At 36.8% G+C, this 17,245-nt stretch overlaps 1 protein-coding gene across 1 annotated transcript; it reads left to right on the forward strand.

Moving 5' to 3' along the window:
- The first annotated feature begins 6,897 nt into the window (after positions 1-6,897).
- LOC132308805 (uncharacterized) lies at positions 6,898-14,438 on the forward strand. The gene is made up of 3 exons (XM_059807038.1): positions 6,898-7,315; positions 8,784-8,865; positions 14,111-14,438. Exons 1-3 carry the CDS (start codon positions 7,131-7,133, stop codon positions 14,225-14,227), a joined length of 384 nt encoding a protein of 127 aa, XP_059663021.1. The 5' UTR covers positions 6,898-7,130; the 3' UTR covers positions 14,228-14,438.
- Positions 14,439-17,245: the final 2,807 nt, after the last annotated feature.

Here is a 17,245-nt window from a genome sequence, read left to right on the forward strand (position 1 = left end):
CCAGTGAGAGTCCTGTAGTGTGGATATATATCTATTTACGGACTATATAATTATGGTTGAGACATCTAGGATGTATCTGCGTATCAGGTCTCTGTTTGGATTATAGTTAGGATAGAACTTGTTCATGGGCCTGACCCACTATTATTTTTTAGGTAACGAACGGTTCCAGGTCTTAGAGCTTGTTCGTGCTGAGCAGAGACGGCTACTCATTCTACCGACGACGTAGGAGGTTTCTTCATGGTTTAACATTGGACTTCTTTTTGGTTGTTCGGTTTCCAGTGTTGGTTTTTATTAGGGGTCCACCAGATGGATTCCCGAGTTGTATTAAAAATGGAGAAGTTGGATGTATCAGAATAATTTTCTTATTTATAAAATTTTATTCTGAGGTTTCAGTTTTGGATTATCTTCTTAGTTTCAGTTTAGCATTTTTATTTATTTCTCTTTAGCTTAATTGTATTTTGTGTTCGTTTATTGCTAATTGGTTTGATATCCTCGGGTAATCGGGCGTGGGCCTGGCCAACCCGCAACCGAAAATCTGGGGATATCACAAATTGCGTGCAAAACAGATTTCAAGCCTAATTAAAGGTGTGCTCGTGGTGCAATCATTTGGAGGTCCTAGTGCACGAGGTCTAACCATTGGGTGTGACATTTGAGCTACCTATATAAAGAATATGGCTAATTTTAGCAAGGAGATTGGTTAGTTAAAGAAAGGTTAGTTAGTTAGAGAGAGAATTGACTATAGTTTGAGATATAATTGGCTAGAGATTAGAAAGAGAAACATATATTTTGGGAAAGTTCTTCCATTCTTCTATGGTTTCTACCAAGAACACCAAGGGAGGAGGATGAATTCTACCATGAAAATAGCCCTTGAGGGTTGGATGACAACATTAATAAGTGGCTAAACTACTCTTTTGGGTTTAGAGATAGCCCTAAGCATGTGTGATACGTCTCGGATCCGAGACACGAGTTGATCAGGCCCAGGCCCAAACCCGAGGGAATATCACACAATTAATATTTTTAAAATGAACACAGATGACAAAATGAAATAAGAATAAATATTAAAAACTGATTAATACTAAAATAAAATCCTTTAATGATAAAAACTTAAAGCCCAATAATCCAAAACCTCCAATAGATTAAATAACTCGGGAATCCATCTTTAGTGGACCCCTAATAAAAATCCAAACTGAAATAAAACAACTGAAAGAACATCCTGATATAAGCTATGGAGAAAAGTCTTACGTCGTCGGTAGAGTGAGTAGAAACCTTTGCTCAGCACGAATACGTCTAAGTCTAGAACTGTCGTGTACCTGAAAAATAGAAGCGGGTCAGGCCCATGCACAAGTTCTATACTACTCCAATCCAAACAGAGGCCCGATATGCATGTATATCCTAAACAATTCAACAATAGCTAATAGTCCGTAAATATATATATAGTCACATTAAAGGACTCTCACTGGACTACAGGCCGGTCTTAACCTGAATTGAGATAACATGCTGAAACGCACATGAAGTGGGCATGTGTACCTAAGCCTAAACAAGGTACACCTCCAACCATCGTATCTAGCTATGCATCCCAATGCATATATATTCCCTAACCGTCGATCCTGAGACTCAAGCTCATATCGAGGTACCATAACCATATATTTAAAATCCATCCTGTATCCTAGTAGTGTCGCTCAACTAATCGTTGCCATGACACTACAATCAATAGGACTTAACTTTTAGTTAATCCAATTCTTAATCCCGAGTAGGTAGGTTTTGGTATTTTAAAACCAAACCGTCCCTAGTATACCACCGTCCCATACCGGTGTATACTATCCAATCATCCAGCAGTTGATAATATCAACAATTAAAGTAAACATCAACTAAATCCACATCTCCATCACTGATACTAACAGGCATAATGTAAGCATCAATAAACACAATCAGCTATATACATAAACATGTTCAGTTTTATATCCATCACTGACACTAACAGTTATAATGTAAGCATCAAGAAACATAGTCACAGTATATACATAAACCTACTCAGTTTAGGTTGTTCCATAAAATCTGATCTAGTGCTAAATTTAAATTCTATTAGCATTCAACATCCAGCAGTTGATAATACAATCAGTTAATATAACCATTAACTAGGTCCCTCCTTCCAGCAATTGATACTAGCAGTGGTAAGATAAGCATCAACAACAGAACCACAGTATATACATAAACATGCTTAGTTTAGGTTGTTTTACAAAATCCCGTTAGTGCTAAGTTTAAGACTTAATATCATTCAACACTAACACATCCTAGACAAGTATAATTAAGTTACATGCTCATGATATAGAGTTAAACATATTCTAATTATATCATCCGTCTCAAAAGATTTCTAACGCAAAGAGAGTTAAACATTACTAGTTTCACAGATTTAAACATAGTGTAACTACCTGATTAAGTCCCTACTGTCCAAGCTATTCTAAGCAAGTAGACTTAATTAACACCACATCTGAAGCTTTAATCTAACCATATACATCAATTAGACCTTCCATATTCAATCCCGCACTCAACTGAAAACTCCAGAATCAACTACTTCATGCAAAAACTGACTGGAAAACGCAAAAAAATGAAAATTCACAAAGGAGACGTCTCCCAAAATGTGGGGCCGCCTCCTTTAGGCCTTGGAGCTGGCTCCCACACTTGGGAGCCGCCTCCAACTCCAAGGGAGCCAGCTCTCTCCCTCTCTGCCTCGTCTCTTCGTCTTCCCTCTTTTTCAGACGAATTCTGCAACTTCTCTGCCCTATGCTATGGTTCCCAGAAGTTGTAACTCAAACCCAGTAGGTTCCTAGTCCATGTTTAAGTCTTTAATACATTCCATACATAGGTTTAAATAGAGAATTAAACAAGCAAATAACATATTTTAACAGGTTTCGCAAGCAAGCAAACATACTGTGATAATCCAAGTTTTAGCATAAACAGATAACATTTTTAATGATTAAATCAATCTTAGAATTATTTAGGAATGCAAAGAACACGAAGCCTAAGGGAGAGAGTAAGGATAGAACTTGCCTTACACCGACGTTCGTCTCAAATTTCCGGCGAATCATCTGTTTGCTCTCTGTTCTTTCCCAGCCGTCTCCAAAACTTTTCTCAGCCTTACTATGTCGTAGTATTCTTCTAAAACCCTAGGCAGACATCCTAGGTGAGTATTTATAGGCCACCCTAATCCTAGGCTCTCTTAAACCCTAATTTGATTTACTCGGTCCATAGAGAAAACTAGGTTATATTCAATGTCGGCTGTTTATGTACACTGTAAACCCAATGAAAAGCTATACACAGTCACGTTGAAAAATAATTAACGAATTAACTTAAACTAAATCAAGTCCATTTAAACAATTAAATTAGGTAGTTAAATCGGTAACTTTAAGTAAATTAATTCAATTAAAACAACCAAAATAATTAACTATAATTAAATCAATTAAATTAGAACAATTCGATAAGTAAATTCAATTAAATCACAACACTGAAAAACCATTAAATAATAACCACAATTAAAGCAACAAAATTACACATATGCACGACAATAACTAAAATTGCAAATTAAACAATAAATTAAATACCAGGACTATCCTTTTGAAATTAGGGGTATTACAGCATACCTCCTAGAACTTGATGATTTGTAATTAGCGGGATTTGTGTTATAAATCTTGTTTTGACCTCTTATGTATATAAATCTTGTTTCTATATGATTTGTGTAGTTTTATACTTCCAATTGATCTTTTACTTCTATTCATATGTCTATGTGTGTTAGAATAAATAGTCATGTGCTTATTTCTAGATTTTGTGACATTGATGCATGTCTATGTGTGTTAATATTATGAATCTAATGATGGTCAAGGCATGGTGCTTAATGGATTATTCTTGTGGTTTATTTGATGGTTCATGCTTATTTCTTGATAGATTGTACCACATCTTTAGCTTAATTAATTTAATTTTCATGCCATTAGCATAGTTGTAGTGTAATTGCTTTAGTTTCCTAAATAGGTGGACATTCCATTCTTGTTATTTGATGATCTATGCTTATGAGTACAAGTAATATATTTCTCTAATTTCTTGATTGTGCATTGATTGTGGGCTTATGGAATGATTAATGGCTTAATTTGATATATTGTGTTATTCACTAGATTGATTAGATAATGTATGCTTACTTGGCCATCAAAGTTTAATGTTTCAATTAATGGCACACGCTCCTTTTGTAACATATAATCCCCCTAATTTATCAAATGTTAAATGTTAAGGAAGGCAATGCTTAGTGATGAACTCTATATCCCAAGAATCCTCTCTCATTCTCTACACCTCATTTGTTTTAGTTGTTTTACATTGCATTGCTTTACCTTAAATTGTAGTATAATTCAACCAACAAACCCATATTTTGATCATTCGACCTACTAATCTAACATTGATTCCGAAGTACCGTTCCTTTCCATCGGGAAGATCCCTACTCACTCTTGCTACGTTAGTAGTTAGTAATAGTAGTGGCATTCTACAAATTTAAACTTGGCCACACTTCATCACACCACTTTTGTGAGCTTTGGTCGAGCAACACCAATTACCAGTTTTCTCCAATAGTGTCATTTTCGATCATTTATAAAATTATTTATTTTTATATATTTTATAAAATGGTTCAGTAAGGTTAATTTAGTCAACTTATGATTTAAATTTGTCAAGGGACCTATTTGCACAAAATTGAAACTTTAAGGGTGTTTTTTGCACGTGAAGAGAGTGATACGCACCGTAAACATTCTTTAGGGATATTTTCTGATCCTTATATATATAGCACAACGCCAATATCAGTAACACACCCAAATGAGGTTTGTACCATTAGCATGTGGTCTAAGTCACTAACCAAAATTTCCTAGCAATGACCAATATTGTTGCGTCCATATAAACGATTCAATACTGATTAAGTCCTTAAGGTCTCAGGGGCATAGCGGCGTTGACAGGGATTGAGGAGATAAATCCTTGAAATCTTGGCTTTCGAACCACACTATTGACTTAAATGATGCGTGTGCTATGGAGCCGATACACGTACTGTAAAAAAAAAAAAAAAAATTAAATAACAAATATATCCACTAACCCAATTCTAAAATTTAATTACTTTAATTTATTAAATTATAACTAGAACATGAAAATTCTTGTAACCATAATAATAATAATAATAATAATTATAATAAGGGTTAAGTGTAAAAACCTCCTGATATATAGGATTTATGCAAAACTAATCCCTACTTTTTTAAAATGTGCATGTTAGTTCATAAAATTCAAAAAGGTGCAAATAAGTCCCTCTAACCACTTTTTGACAAAAACTAGATATGAAAATCCTAGTTTACCCCTTTGATCCCCATTTTGCCCCTCACCCATATGTGCATATAACCCCATCCTTATACCGATTTCCTTGCCCCCTCCTCTCTCTAGCGTTCTTATGAGATATATATATATATATATATATATATATATATATATATATATTAATTCCTTATATTTTTAAATTTTTTTTTTATCAATTTAATAGACACAAAATAAAATAATAATTGTAATTAAAATTATGTTAGGGTAACGTACAAGGCTCTTACTTCCTAAAGGGAGGTTAGGGGTTCGAACCTCAGTGGAGGCAGTGTGTGTGAGTCCCAACTAGGAAAAAAAAAAAAATGAAACTAAGAACTCGGCTGCACCGGAAGCTTCCATGCACCGCTTGTTGGCTTCGTTTTCGGAAGCAATTGATCTTAGTTTTCTAAGACATTGCATGTGGTACTGTAGAGATTTGACATTGTTGACGAGTTTGAGAATCTGGGTTTTCTGACTAGTGGCTTCGGGGTTGGGAAGGTTCAATGTGTATGAAGCGTTAATGGTGCACCATGATTGGATCAATCGGCTAAGGGTGGTTCAGGGTCATATCTGGATCGAAGAGAACTTGTTTGGTGACCGGACATGTGTTGCTTTTTCCTAAAAATATCCATTTTTCGATGCTCTCTCGATCACATGTTATGTCGGTTGGAACAGTCACCGGATCTTTCATAATTTCTAGAGAGATGGGACACAAAAAATAAGGAGGAACTTCAATTTCAGTACTGATTATAAGTAATGCAAAGAACAACTAGCTCGATCAAATTTTATCCAATAAATTAAAATCTCCTAGATCGATAGATGACAAGTTGGATAAAATAAGAAAAACCTAGAAAGTTTAGTTGATGAAAATGATTATATAAAGAGAAAATAAGAGAAAATTTGAGTTTGAAAGTCGATTGTGAAGTTGTTGGAGAGGTTGTGGATTTTGGTTTGAAGAAGTTAGGAGTAGAGGGGGTTGGTTTTATATGTGATTCAAAATGGGGAAATCAAAACACGAAAAAACGAGAGAGAAAGAAAGAGGGGCATGGGTAGTGGGAGGAGGTGGGAGGAGGCGGCATGGGTAGTGGGAGGAGGTGGTTGTTTGGTTTCGGTTTTTATTATATCCAGTTTTAGGTTTCTTTGGTTTAGCTTATCCTAATTTTATATAAATTGGGGTTTATTTTATTCTTGCTCCAAACAAACACAATTTTACACAAATTGGACAAAAAAGTCATTTTACATTACTTGTATTCATAATTATTAATTTATTCAACTGAAATGAGGGTATTATCGTCATTTTATATTATACAGGAACCTATTTGAATCAAATTCTCACATGAACTTTTTTTTGTACAATATTGATGACAAAGGAGTTTTTTTTGCACGTAACCCTAATAATAATAATAATAATAATAATAATAATAATAATAGAAATAGTAATATATATATATATATATATATATATATATATTTTTTTTTTTTTTACGGTTCTTTACATCCTAGTAGAAAAAATCGACTTAACCCTAACAGGTCGTCTCACCGTAATAATCTCTCTCTACGTCACCACTCCACAGTTTCTCTCTCTACTTCACCTTGCATCGGCGTTGATCACACTATGTTTTCTTGATTGATCTCTCTGTTGCCCTCCATTCATTTTCGTAACAGTGTATTTCTTCGTTCTCTCTCTATTTCACTCTCTCTCCCTAGGTCACGGAAGCAGAGTTTTCTTGGAAGTAGAGTTTTCTTGAATTTTCCCTGCCTTCACCATGTCAGACTACTACATCCCTGACGATCTGCTCATCGACATATTATGCAAAATTCCAATGAGTGATCTTTTGAATTTTCGACGTGTTTGCAAATCTTGGGCTTCTCTGATAAGCAGTCATGGATTTGGGATCGTTTCATTTAATAGCAACAAGGAATTGAATCGTATTCATCACCTTCTAGTCAGGTACTGCTCTACACCTCCTGAAGTTCAACAATTTTTTTTTGTCTGTTGATGGTTCTGATATCATATGAGATGCCGATCTCCGTATTCCGATCCCTCACAATGTGCTTTGCAAAATTATTGGATACTGCAATGGTTTGGTTGCTTTAGTTCATTTGGAAGGAATGACGGATGTGATTCGCATATGGAATCCAACCATTGGTAGGTCAATAATGGTTCCTGAGTCAAATTTACATTCTCTAGTGAATACCCAGTCTTCTGCTCCCAAAGCTATCAAATGTTCATTTATGGTAATAATCAGTCTATTCAGTCTGCCAACTCCCACTAGTTTTGCAAAACGAGCATTGTCAAACGCAAACTCACATAGAACTGTCCAAGTGTTCTCTTTCTTAGCCCACATCAGAACTTTTCCTTCAAGATTACTGTGATTTTCTAATATGAAAATTGATCCCTGAAATTCAGCAATGGATAATTTTCCTGGCACCCAATTCTTATTTAATGAATCTGGGAGATCCGTAATAGAAATATGGGTATTAAAGGCCATAATTCCAAGAGGGAATCGACCACCACCACACAGCCAATGAATATACCCTTTGGCATAGCCCGATGACTTCTCGCAGCTCATGTTCAAAGTTACATCACAACCTTTAACCGACCAATCACCTCGTCTCAGTGACCAGTTTCTGATTGTTTGTTGCATCGTAGTAACCAAAACCGAATACTCTTTGGTATTCACTAGAGAATGTAAAATTTGACTCAGGAATGGTTGGATTCCATATGCGAATCACATCCGTCGTTCCTTCCAAATGAACTAAAGCAACCAAACCATTGCAGTATCCAATAATTTTGCAAATCACATTGTGTGGGATCGGAATATGAACCATCAACATAGAGACAAAAAAATTGTTGAACTTCAACCGTGGAGATCTATTCACTAAGATGAGGTGATTGGTCGGTTAAAGGTTGTGATGTAACTTCGAACATGAGCTGCGAGAAGTCATCGGGCTATGCCAAAGGGTATATTCATTGGCGGTGTGGTGGTGGTCAATTCCCTCCGGGAATTATGGCATTTAATACCCATACTGAAACAATTTCTATTACGGATCTCTTAGATTCATTAAATAAGAATTGGGTGCCAGGAAAATTATCCATTGCTGAATTTCAGGGATCAATTTTCATATTAGAAAATCACTGTAATCTTGAAGGAAAAGTTCTGATGTGGGCTAAGAAAGAGAACACTTGGACAGTTCTATGTGAGTTTGTGTTTGAGAATGCTCGTTTTGCAAAACTGGTGGGTTGGCAGACTGAATAGACTGGTTATTACCATAAATGAACATTTGATAGCTTTGGGAGCAGAAGACTGGGTAATCAAGGAAGAGGATGAGGAAAAGGTGATTTTTGTTAATCCACATGGTCTAAATATGAGTCCTTTTGAGCTAATTGGATCGGATGATGCTTTTTGGGCACACAGTTTCAAGAAGAGTTCTTTTTCTCATGGACAAAAAGAATGTTGTTTTGGGAGAGTAGGCTTGGCACTCCGTTCGTCAAGCATGGTATGTGAAACTGCTGACCATTGTTTACATTTCAACATTGTCTTATAATTTCATGATTTATTGAATTTATTTTATTTCGTAAAAATGCATCACTATTGAGGTCCCTTGAAGTTCGAGGCTGTGGTCGTTCCCGATGGGATAGTCAGTAGCTTCAACGTAGGGGGAGAAACCCCAAAATCTTAGTGAGCTATGTCTTATAGGCAAAGGCACCTGAAAGCCTTCCCCCGGCTCCCGGGGTACAACAGTAATGAAGTTAGCTGAAATGAACTACTCAATTCCTATAGAATGAAGGAGAGAGAAAGAACAACTAATTATATGAAACAATGTCTTATTTATAGGAACTGCTGCTACAAGTCCGGGTTACCTCAGAGATAGAGCCATTAGGGAAAAAAATCAACCTAGTCAGCGCACTAACTCAAACCTAAAGTAATCCCTTCCGATACTTGTTATCCCTCTTTAAATGTTTCTGACACTCCTATAAATTGAACACAACCTATGGAGGTTCATGTCCTATTTGTCAAGCTTTCTTACCTTGTCAGAATATATATACTTAATTTATCTAAATGTCTTCATAAAATCACCAATGAAAATTCATTACTTTTAAATCTGGCTGCATATTACATTAGCTTAACATGCTGCACATTTTCAGTGCTTTTGCTGGCCTTTATACCAAGGCTCTGTGCTTTATTTCCGTACATTGTGGTTTATTTTGTTTTACTTTTCACTTATTTCAATGTAATCACCATTGAAAATCGCATTTCTTCTAAATTTGGCTGCATATTACATTAGCTTAATATGCTACACATTTCCGGGTCTTTTACTGGTCTTTATACCAAGGATCTTGCTTTATTTCCCTACTTTGTGGCTTATTTTGTTGTCTTTCACTTTTTTTAATGTAATCTTTGCATGATATGGAATATATTGTATGTTTTTGCTCATTTGCTGTATTAGTAATGGATTTATTTGACCATTCGATTTGTCTATGACTCTGTTCTATATTGTTACAGTGCTATATAATTTTTTATTTTTTTTCCATTCCCTTGACGATTTACATGCTTTATGTGCAAGACATGTGAATTTCATTTCCTCCGGACAAATCCTATTTACATGCTGCTACTTTATGCCATATAAACTCTTTTTTTGTCAGTGAAATCCTATTTTCATAGTAATTTGATCTCTCCAATTATTCGAATCAATAAATATTTGTCTTAATTGTGTGTATAATTTCAAAACTCAGCTACTTGAGCATTTGTTGTCATACTTATATATACAAACATATAGGTAACATGCATTGGTTTCAGACACCCTTGATTGATGGTTCATGTCATGTGTCTTAAATTCTTAATAGCTCCTCCAGAAGCCATTTTTTCCCTTCTCCATAAGCAGTTTAGTGGGGTTTGTAGGAACCTCAAAGCTATGAATGCTGAGTACGGAAGATATATAGCAAAACAAAATAAAAATGATAGGTTTATTTGTTACCAACCTCTCAAATATGTTTGATATCTCTCATGCAAAGGAGTGTGAAGTGCTTTACTGTCATTCATTTTGTATATGTTACACAGCCTGTGATCCCTTTTATATTCTTAAGATGATGGTCCCTGAACAAAAAATAATAATAATAACAATAATAGAAATTCTAACCTAGCTCCTTACTAATAATGTTGAAAACAATATATATCTTCAACACCAATAGCAATTGACCAAGCTAGCTGTTGACAAAAAAAACAAAGAAAAAATAAAATTAGGAATTATTATAAAATAAAATAAAATTTTCTCCTTCAAAAAAACATATAGATCGATAATTAAAAAATAATACAAAGTAATTGTTTCAATGTTCAGTTTGACTTTTAGTACAGCAGCAAAAAAAATAAAAAAAAATAACTCTTTGTGATAAATACATCTGACTTGACTGAAAACATTATTGTAGGAAGAAAATTAAATACATGTCATGATGAGAGTTTATCCAAAATAAATGAACTCAAAGATGAAACCAACTCCCATGGAAAAGAAGACAAAGATGAAGTGAAGATAAAGTTAAGACTAATATATAGTATTAGTCATTGTTTGATTCGATCTGAAACTAAATTGAACAACTATTTATTTATTGGCAATGAGGTAGGATGGTAGGAGGTTTGGGGAAAGGAAATAACATAGGGTGAGGAAAGATCTTACTCTTTACTACTCAGACAATACCGTAACATTTAAATTGAATCATTAAGAAACCGAATCAAAAGCTTAGTACAATTCATGAGGGTAAAGTTCTAATAATTTTTTTTGCACCCCTAAATTTAAACTAGGAAAACAGCAAACCGAGAGAGGGGTTGGGCCCAGTAGCCCATCTCACTTCCATTTTTCAGCAAGTAGCACACAGTGAATAATGGAGAACCTTTTTCTTTTTTTGGTTTCGGGAGGAGACATAGAATATATAAAGTTCCAAAAACACCATTTCTTTATTATGAATGAATATCTATGGATGTGACTAGTAAATCAGCCATTGAAAATCAAATTTGTTTCATACCCACGAAAAATTAACAAAAACCCACTTCAATTAAACCTAAACAAATCTGGAAAAAAAAAAAGAAGACGACCAATTCATGGTGATCAGATGGACTTGGGACATAAAATTACCTTGGGGTTTGCAATTGGGTGGATCTTCAAAGAGCGAAGGAGAAAGCTGCTTGTGAGCGACACCAATATCAAACAAGATAAGACCTGACTTTGGATCATTGACAATGATGCCCTTTAGTGGTAACCATAGAAAAAGCTATTCCTGAGACATACCCTGTTCTCCAGTGAGATCACCATATGTCAAATTGGCCCTCACAACGCTTTCATAGAAGGCCATGGTGTCGAATTTGGTTAAACAAGGGCCATCTAGGATAACCTCCAGAAGCCCAGATTCAGAGAGAGTGTAGTACTGGACTTCCTTGGGAAGGAGATCAGCAGGTAAGCCTTTGGTTCTGAGGAGGTCATGGATAGACATGGACTGAGACAGAGGTAAAGAGAGGAGGAGACCCAGTAGGCTTAAAACAAGAGGGAAGATGTTTTGAAGGGATGCCATTAGTGAGAGAGAAATTGTGTAGAGAGAGAAAGAGAGGCAGGGGTTTTAGGGGGTGGCTTACTACTGAGTTTGGGGAAATGAGGAGAGAGGGAGTTTAGAAAGTGAAAACACGAATTTAAAAGGATCCAAGAAACAGTCTTTCAAATTTGCCCCTGGTGGGCAGGGTGGGGGGACCAAGGGTTTAATTTGGTTTTAATTACTTTGATTAATGTTATAACAAAATGGGCTTAAGGTTTGGGGCTTTGTGCGTAGGCTAAGATCAAGAAAGTCAAGCATTTGACCAATGCTTGAATTTGAATTGATCATATTTATAATCCTAGATTTTTTTTTTTTAAAACTTGGCAATAGGGTTTCGGAATCAAACTCCGTTTTTTTAGTTTGATTGGAGTATTGGACCTTACAATGGTAGAACTTGGAGAAGCTAGTGTATAACTTCCCAACCTTATGTGGAACTAGTGTAATGGGTTGAACCAGAAGACAAAGTTTGTAATCTCCTCCTCAAATAAAGTTTCAAAATTAAACTATCTCTCTTCCTCTCTCCTCCTGATTCAGATCCTTCTGTTCAAATATAGTCAACATTGTCTTATGATTTCACTAAAATGTTCAAAATCATTTCGATTTCTTTTTTAAATAGTTTCATCATTCATTACACAACTATAAAAGCAATGTTAATTTCTTGAATTTATTTTATTTCGTAAAAATGCATCACCTGTTGTTGAAGTTCGAGGCTACGATGGTGGTTGTTCCCGATGGGATAGTCAGTAGCTTCAACGTAGGGGGAGAAACCCCAAAATCTTAGTGAGCTATGTCTTATAGGCAAAGGCACCTGGAAGCCTTCCCCCGGCTGCCGGGGCACAACAGTAATGAAGTTAGCCGAAATGAACGACTCAATTCCTATAGAATAAAGGAGAGAGAAAGAACAGCTAATTATATGAAACAATGCCTTATTTACTAGGAACGGTTGCTACAAGTCCGGGTTACCTCAGAGATAGATCCATTAGGGAAAAAAAAACACCCTAGTGAGCGCACTAACTCAAACCTGGTTCTTGCACAAAATGTCTTCCTAACATAGGAGCATACCAGCATATCCAGTCGTTGATGGAGCTGATGATTTTGTTTAAGGAGTTGCGTTGATTCTTTTGAAGCACCACCACTACACCTTTTCCAGCAAGTAGCACTGCTGGCCGAGAAGCTACTTTCTGCTGAATACTGCGGAGCAAAGATTTGCTTCCTTATTTTGTAAGCCGACAACTACCTGTCGGCCTAGTAATCTCCCAGAGGTAAATGCATCTTATAGAACCCTGCTTGCGGTGTCCACTGAGATAGGTCAGAACGAACAGGCGTGAAGTTGAGCTCCCCCAAGGATCGTCTTAGCTCGTTTTTGTCCGGGTATTTTTCGGTATGCCACTCCTCGAGCAGAGCAAATGACCGTAAATCCAACCTAATATAAAATGAGGGACTTCTACTTTCCTGTAATTTCCATTATTTTGTTATCTATCTTGTCCGCAGGGGCAATAATTCTTTATTCGAAGGGGGGATTGGACCCTTGGGCACGTGCCTCGATCCCATGGATTCGCCAGGAAACCTTACTAAAGAATAGTTCTATCATTCTGGAACACTTTTTTCATATCTCATATCACAAAGCCTTTCTAATAGGATCACACCCACGGGTATAGTGGCTCCCCCCCATCTTACTCTTATAACGGAATTACAAAATCCTTGAAGTGAATTGTATCTAGAAGCCGTCAGAATTGTACTTTCATGGTGCTAAAACTTCTGCTTTAGACCTTTCTATCATTATGAGAATGATCAAGTAAATTACGTGCATACTTACACTCCCCAAAAATAGTGCAACTGTCTTAGATCCTTAATGGCAAACTCGCGACTTAAGCACAAGATGAACCAATCCAAGAATGACGGAGCTTTTATGGTAATGTTCACTTTGTTGGGCTGAATAAGTTAAGAATTACACATCATTCTACATTATTATTAGACTATAATTGTTAACCTAAGGTATATCAATATGTAATACTTTGAGAATTCCCAAAGCATTGCTTATTATACATGCGGTTTTATCCTAAATTTCATCCCAAATTATGAGATCATCTAACTAAATTTGGCATGCTAAAAATCTTATGACATAACATAATTGTCATGCTAACATAACATAGTTTTCATTTGCAGATTTGTGGGTTCTTTTTGGCAGCGACAGTGATATATGGTCTTGGGTACTTTGCGGCGGAAGGCCTGTTAGAAAAGTCCTTAATGGTTGTTGTAAGTCTTTTTTCCCCCCTATATTGACTTGCGTAAACACTCTGCTTAGAGTGACGGCTAGATTTCATGGTACAACTTCTTGATGTCAAATGTAAAAGATATTATAAATCTTTTTTTCCTCTCTAGGATGTTCTCTGTCATTAATTGGTCTTATGATCATGTAAACATTTCTCTTGAAGTTCAGCAGCTGGTATTCTTTACATTTTGAAGTTCATAAGAAAGTCTATTAATTTCGTTCTGATTCAATATCGATGCTTTAACTGGTTGGATGAACATATGGCTAGCTTATGTTTTTTAATAGGAAGGTCTTATAAGTCTTTTACTGATTTCAATCTGCACTATCATTTAGACACTCTTAGTTGATTCTACATGTCAATTGGTTATGCACGTTTTTCTTTTTCCCATGTGCTTGAATTAATTCAGGGATGTTTTATAAATGGTTTTAGTTCAGTAGTTGTTGTTCTTTGCTTAGGAAAAATTTCCACAAAATAGTGTCGTATTAGTATTAACTGGTTTTAAACTTAATTTGATGTTCTAAACCATATATATTAGTAAGCATGGTGCTTTATTTTTTATATTTTAAAGAGTCAACACTTTATAATAGGGTTAATTCCACCTACACCCCCTGCCAATATTCCACACACATCCCCTCTACGTTTCATAATTCCACCTACCTCCCTTGATGTTTTGGTTTATGTAGCAAATTACCCCCTACCATTAAGTAACTGACGGTGTCAGCATGAACAAATTGGTATAAGGTCAATTTTGCCTTTACAATACTTGAAATGACATTTTTAACCTCATTGACCAATGCAAATTTACAAAATTACCCTCAATTTTTCAGCAAGACAGATCTTCTAAAAAGAGTTATTCTTCTATACAAAGTCTAATAATCCATCCATAGCAATAAAGAAATAAATCAAATCAAATCAAAATCCTAATCAATCCTAAAATTATTAGTGAAGAATAAGGAGCGAATGCCATCCTAATCAAGCTCTAAATTGTAGTGAAGAAGGATGCTCAAAGTTAAACTCTAGAATCAAAGAGGATTCTCTCTGTCTCACACATAGTTACACACACATACATCTCTGTGGAGGGTGGGAATGCCCAATTTTGTCCGTACCGATTAGAACCCTACCATTTCAGGTCAATGATGCAGTCGTCCTCATGTTCTCGTCGGTAAGAGACGATGCATCTCCGTTCAATCCTCTTCACCGCCGTTCAGTTCATACCTACTTCTCGTAACTAAGAACTAGGGATGGCAACGGGGGCGGGTTTGGGCGGGTGTACCCTACCCCGCCCCCATACCCGCCCAAAACCATAAAAACGGGGGGACTTTTCACCCCATCCCCGTAACCGTTTAACATTTTTACCCCCGCGTGTACCCGCCCCGCCCCGTTTAAGACCATAATTTATTTATTGTTGAAATAGATTTGCTATTTTTTTCCCCCTCATCTTTAGTTCTTCACTATTGCAACTTTCCTTCTAATCAAATTTATTTGTTACTTTAATATTATTATATAGGGTACTTAATATATATATCTATATACTGGGAAATATATATACTAATGAAATAAGGGTACTTAAGTAATTTGCCTATCTAAACGGGGCGGGTCGGTGCGGGGCGACCTCACCCCGCCCCCACACCAAATCCGTGTGGGTTTTTATTACGTCAAACCATCCCCGCCCAAATAAGCTAAACGGTCCCCCATAACCGTAAAAAACAGGGCGGGGTGTGGCGGGTAACCGCGGGGGCGGGTCAAATTGCCATCCCTACTAAGAACAAACCCTCGTCGCACATCCTTGCATCGCCAGTAAGAACAATCCAATCAGAGGTCGCCGCCGTCCTTGTCACAGTTATTGTGGCCGCCGTCATCCCCGTCTTGCAGTCTTTTTTGCTCTCTGATTCAGTCAAAAAATCAAGTTCTCTACTGCCGTTGATTTTGCCGGTCTTGAGGCAACATGGCCTTCAACCGTGGTCACTGTTTCGATTCGGTCCTCCATTAACGCCATATCCCACATCCGTCGGAGAAATTTTATTTGCCTTTGCGTTTTCAGTCCTTGCTTGTTCAGCATGTCTCTCACCGTTTGGTTTTCTATGGCCACCGATCGGACTTTAGAGAATGGGTTTGTTGTTAGTCGCCGGGTTTCTCATATTGCCATCGAAACCACCGGAATCTACCATCACCGCCGTATATAAGATTTTCGTGAACGGCGGGCATGCTTCAATAGAGGACGCTGATGGGATTGTTTGGAGGAATGAAATGACCGGCGTGAGGCGAACTGTGACAAGGTCGGTGAAGCTTGCAGTTTCGACAATGGTGATGAAGTTACAGAGCTAGGCCAGATTCTTCTACAGAGCTCTAGCGTGTCTATGGCCGTTTTGAATTGGGTTTCACCAAGGCTCACGTGGACTTCAACGCCGTCGAATCTGAGGCTCACTTGTATTGCTCACGCTGATTGGATCGAAGCTCGCCGGAGTCAGACCTGTGTGTAATGTATGTGTGTGTCTGTGTGTATATGTGTCTGTCTATATATATATGTCTGCGTACATGTACGTGGTGGTTGGTGGTCGACAGTGGTGGTGGTAGGTTGAGGTGGAGAAACGGCAAGATCGATTTTGTAACTCGCCGGAGATCGCTTCACCCAGTTCAGTCTGGCAATCCCTGCTTCGGTAAAGTTCAGTTCAGTTCCTTGCAATTGAACGATGGGCAGTAAGGAGAACGGCTCGACAGTGATAAGAACCATCTTTTCCTATGGTTGTTGTTTGTGTATTCTATCGATGGCATTAGTTTCTTCGTCACCGGCAATAATGAAGAAAAATGAAAAAAGAAGAAGATATATATATATATATAGTGTGTGTGTGTGTATATATATATGTCTGTGAGTAGAGAGAGAAAAAGGGTGTCAAGGTCTTTTCCTTTAAGTTATAAATTTTAATATATAATTCAAGGGTAAAATAGTAAAATCACACATTTCCGTTAGTAAACTAAACGGCGGTGGCGGTTACTGACAGGGGGTGTAGTTGGAATTATGAAACGTAGA

This window comes from Cornus florida, unplaced genomic scaffold, assembly GCF_030987335.1.
Source record: "Cornus florida cultivar Cherokee Brave unplaced genomic scaffold, ASM3098733v1 CherokeeBrave_3.0.0_Hap2_Chr05, whole genome shotgun sequence".
NCBI lineage: Eukaryota > Viridiplantae > Streptophyta > Magnoliopsida > Cornales > Cornaceae > Cornus > Cornus florida.

What these genes read in the sequence shown, in the direction of transcription:
- LOC132308805 (XM_059807038.1), top strand. Translation starts at nt 7,131, where the DNA reads ATGTCAGACTACTACATCCCTGACGATCTGCTCATCGACATATTATGC. An exon ending in ATTCATCACCTTCTAGTCAG is followed by an intron (nt 7,316 to 8,783) that starts GTACTGCTCTAC and finishes TTGGGCACACAG; the next exon opens with TTTCAAGAAGAGTTCTTTTT. An exon ending in CACTCCGTTCGTCAAGCATG is followed by an intron (nt 8,866 to 14,110) that starts GTATGTGAAACT and finishes TTTCATTTGCAG; the next exon opens with ATTTGTGGGTTCTTTTTGGC.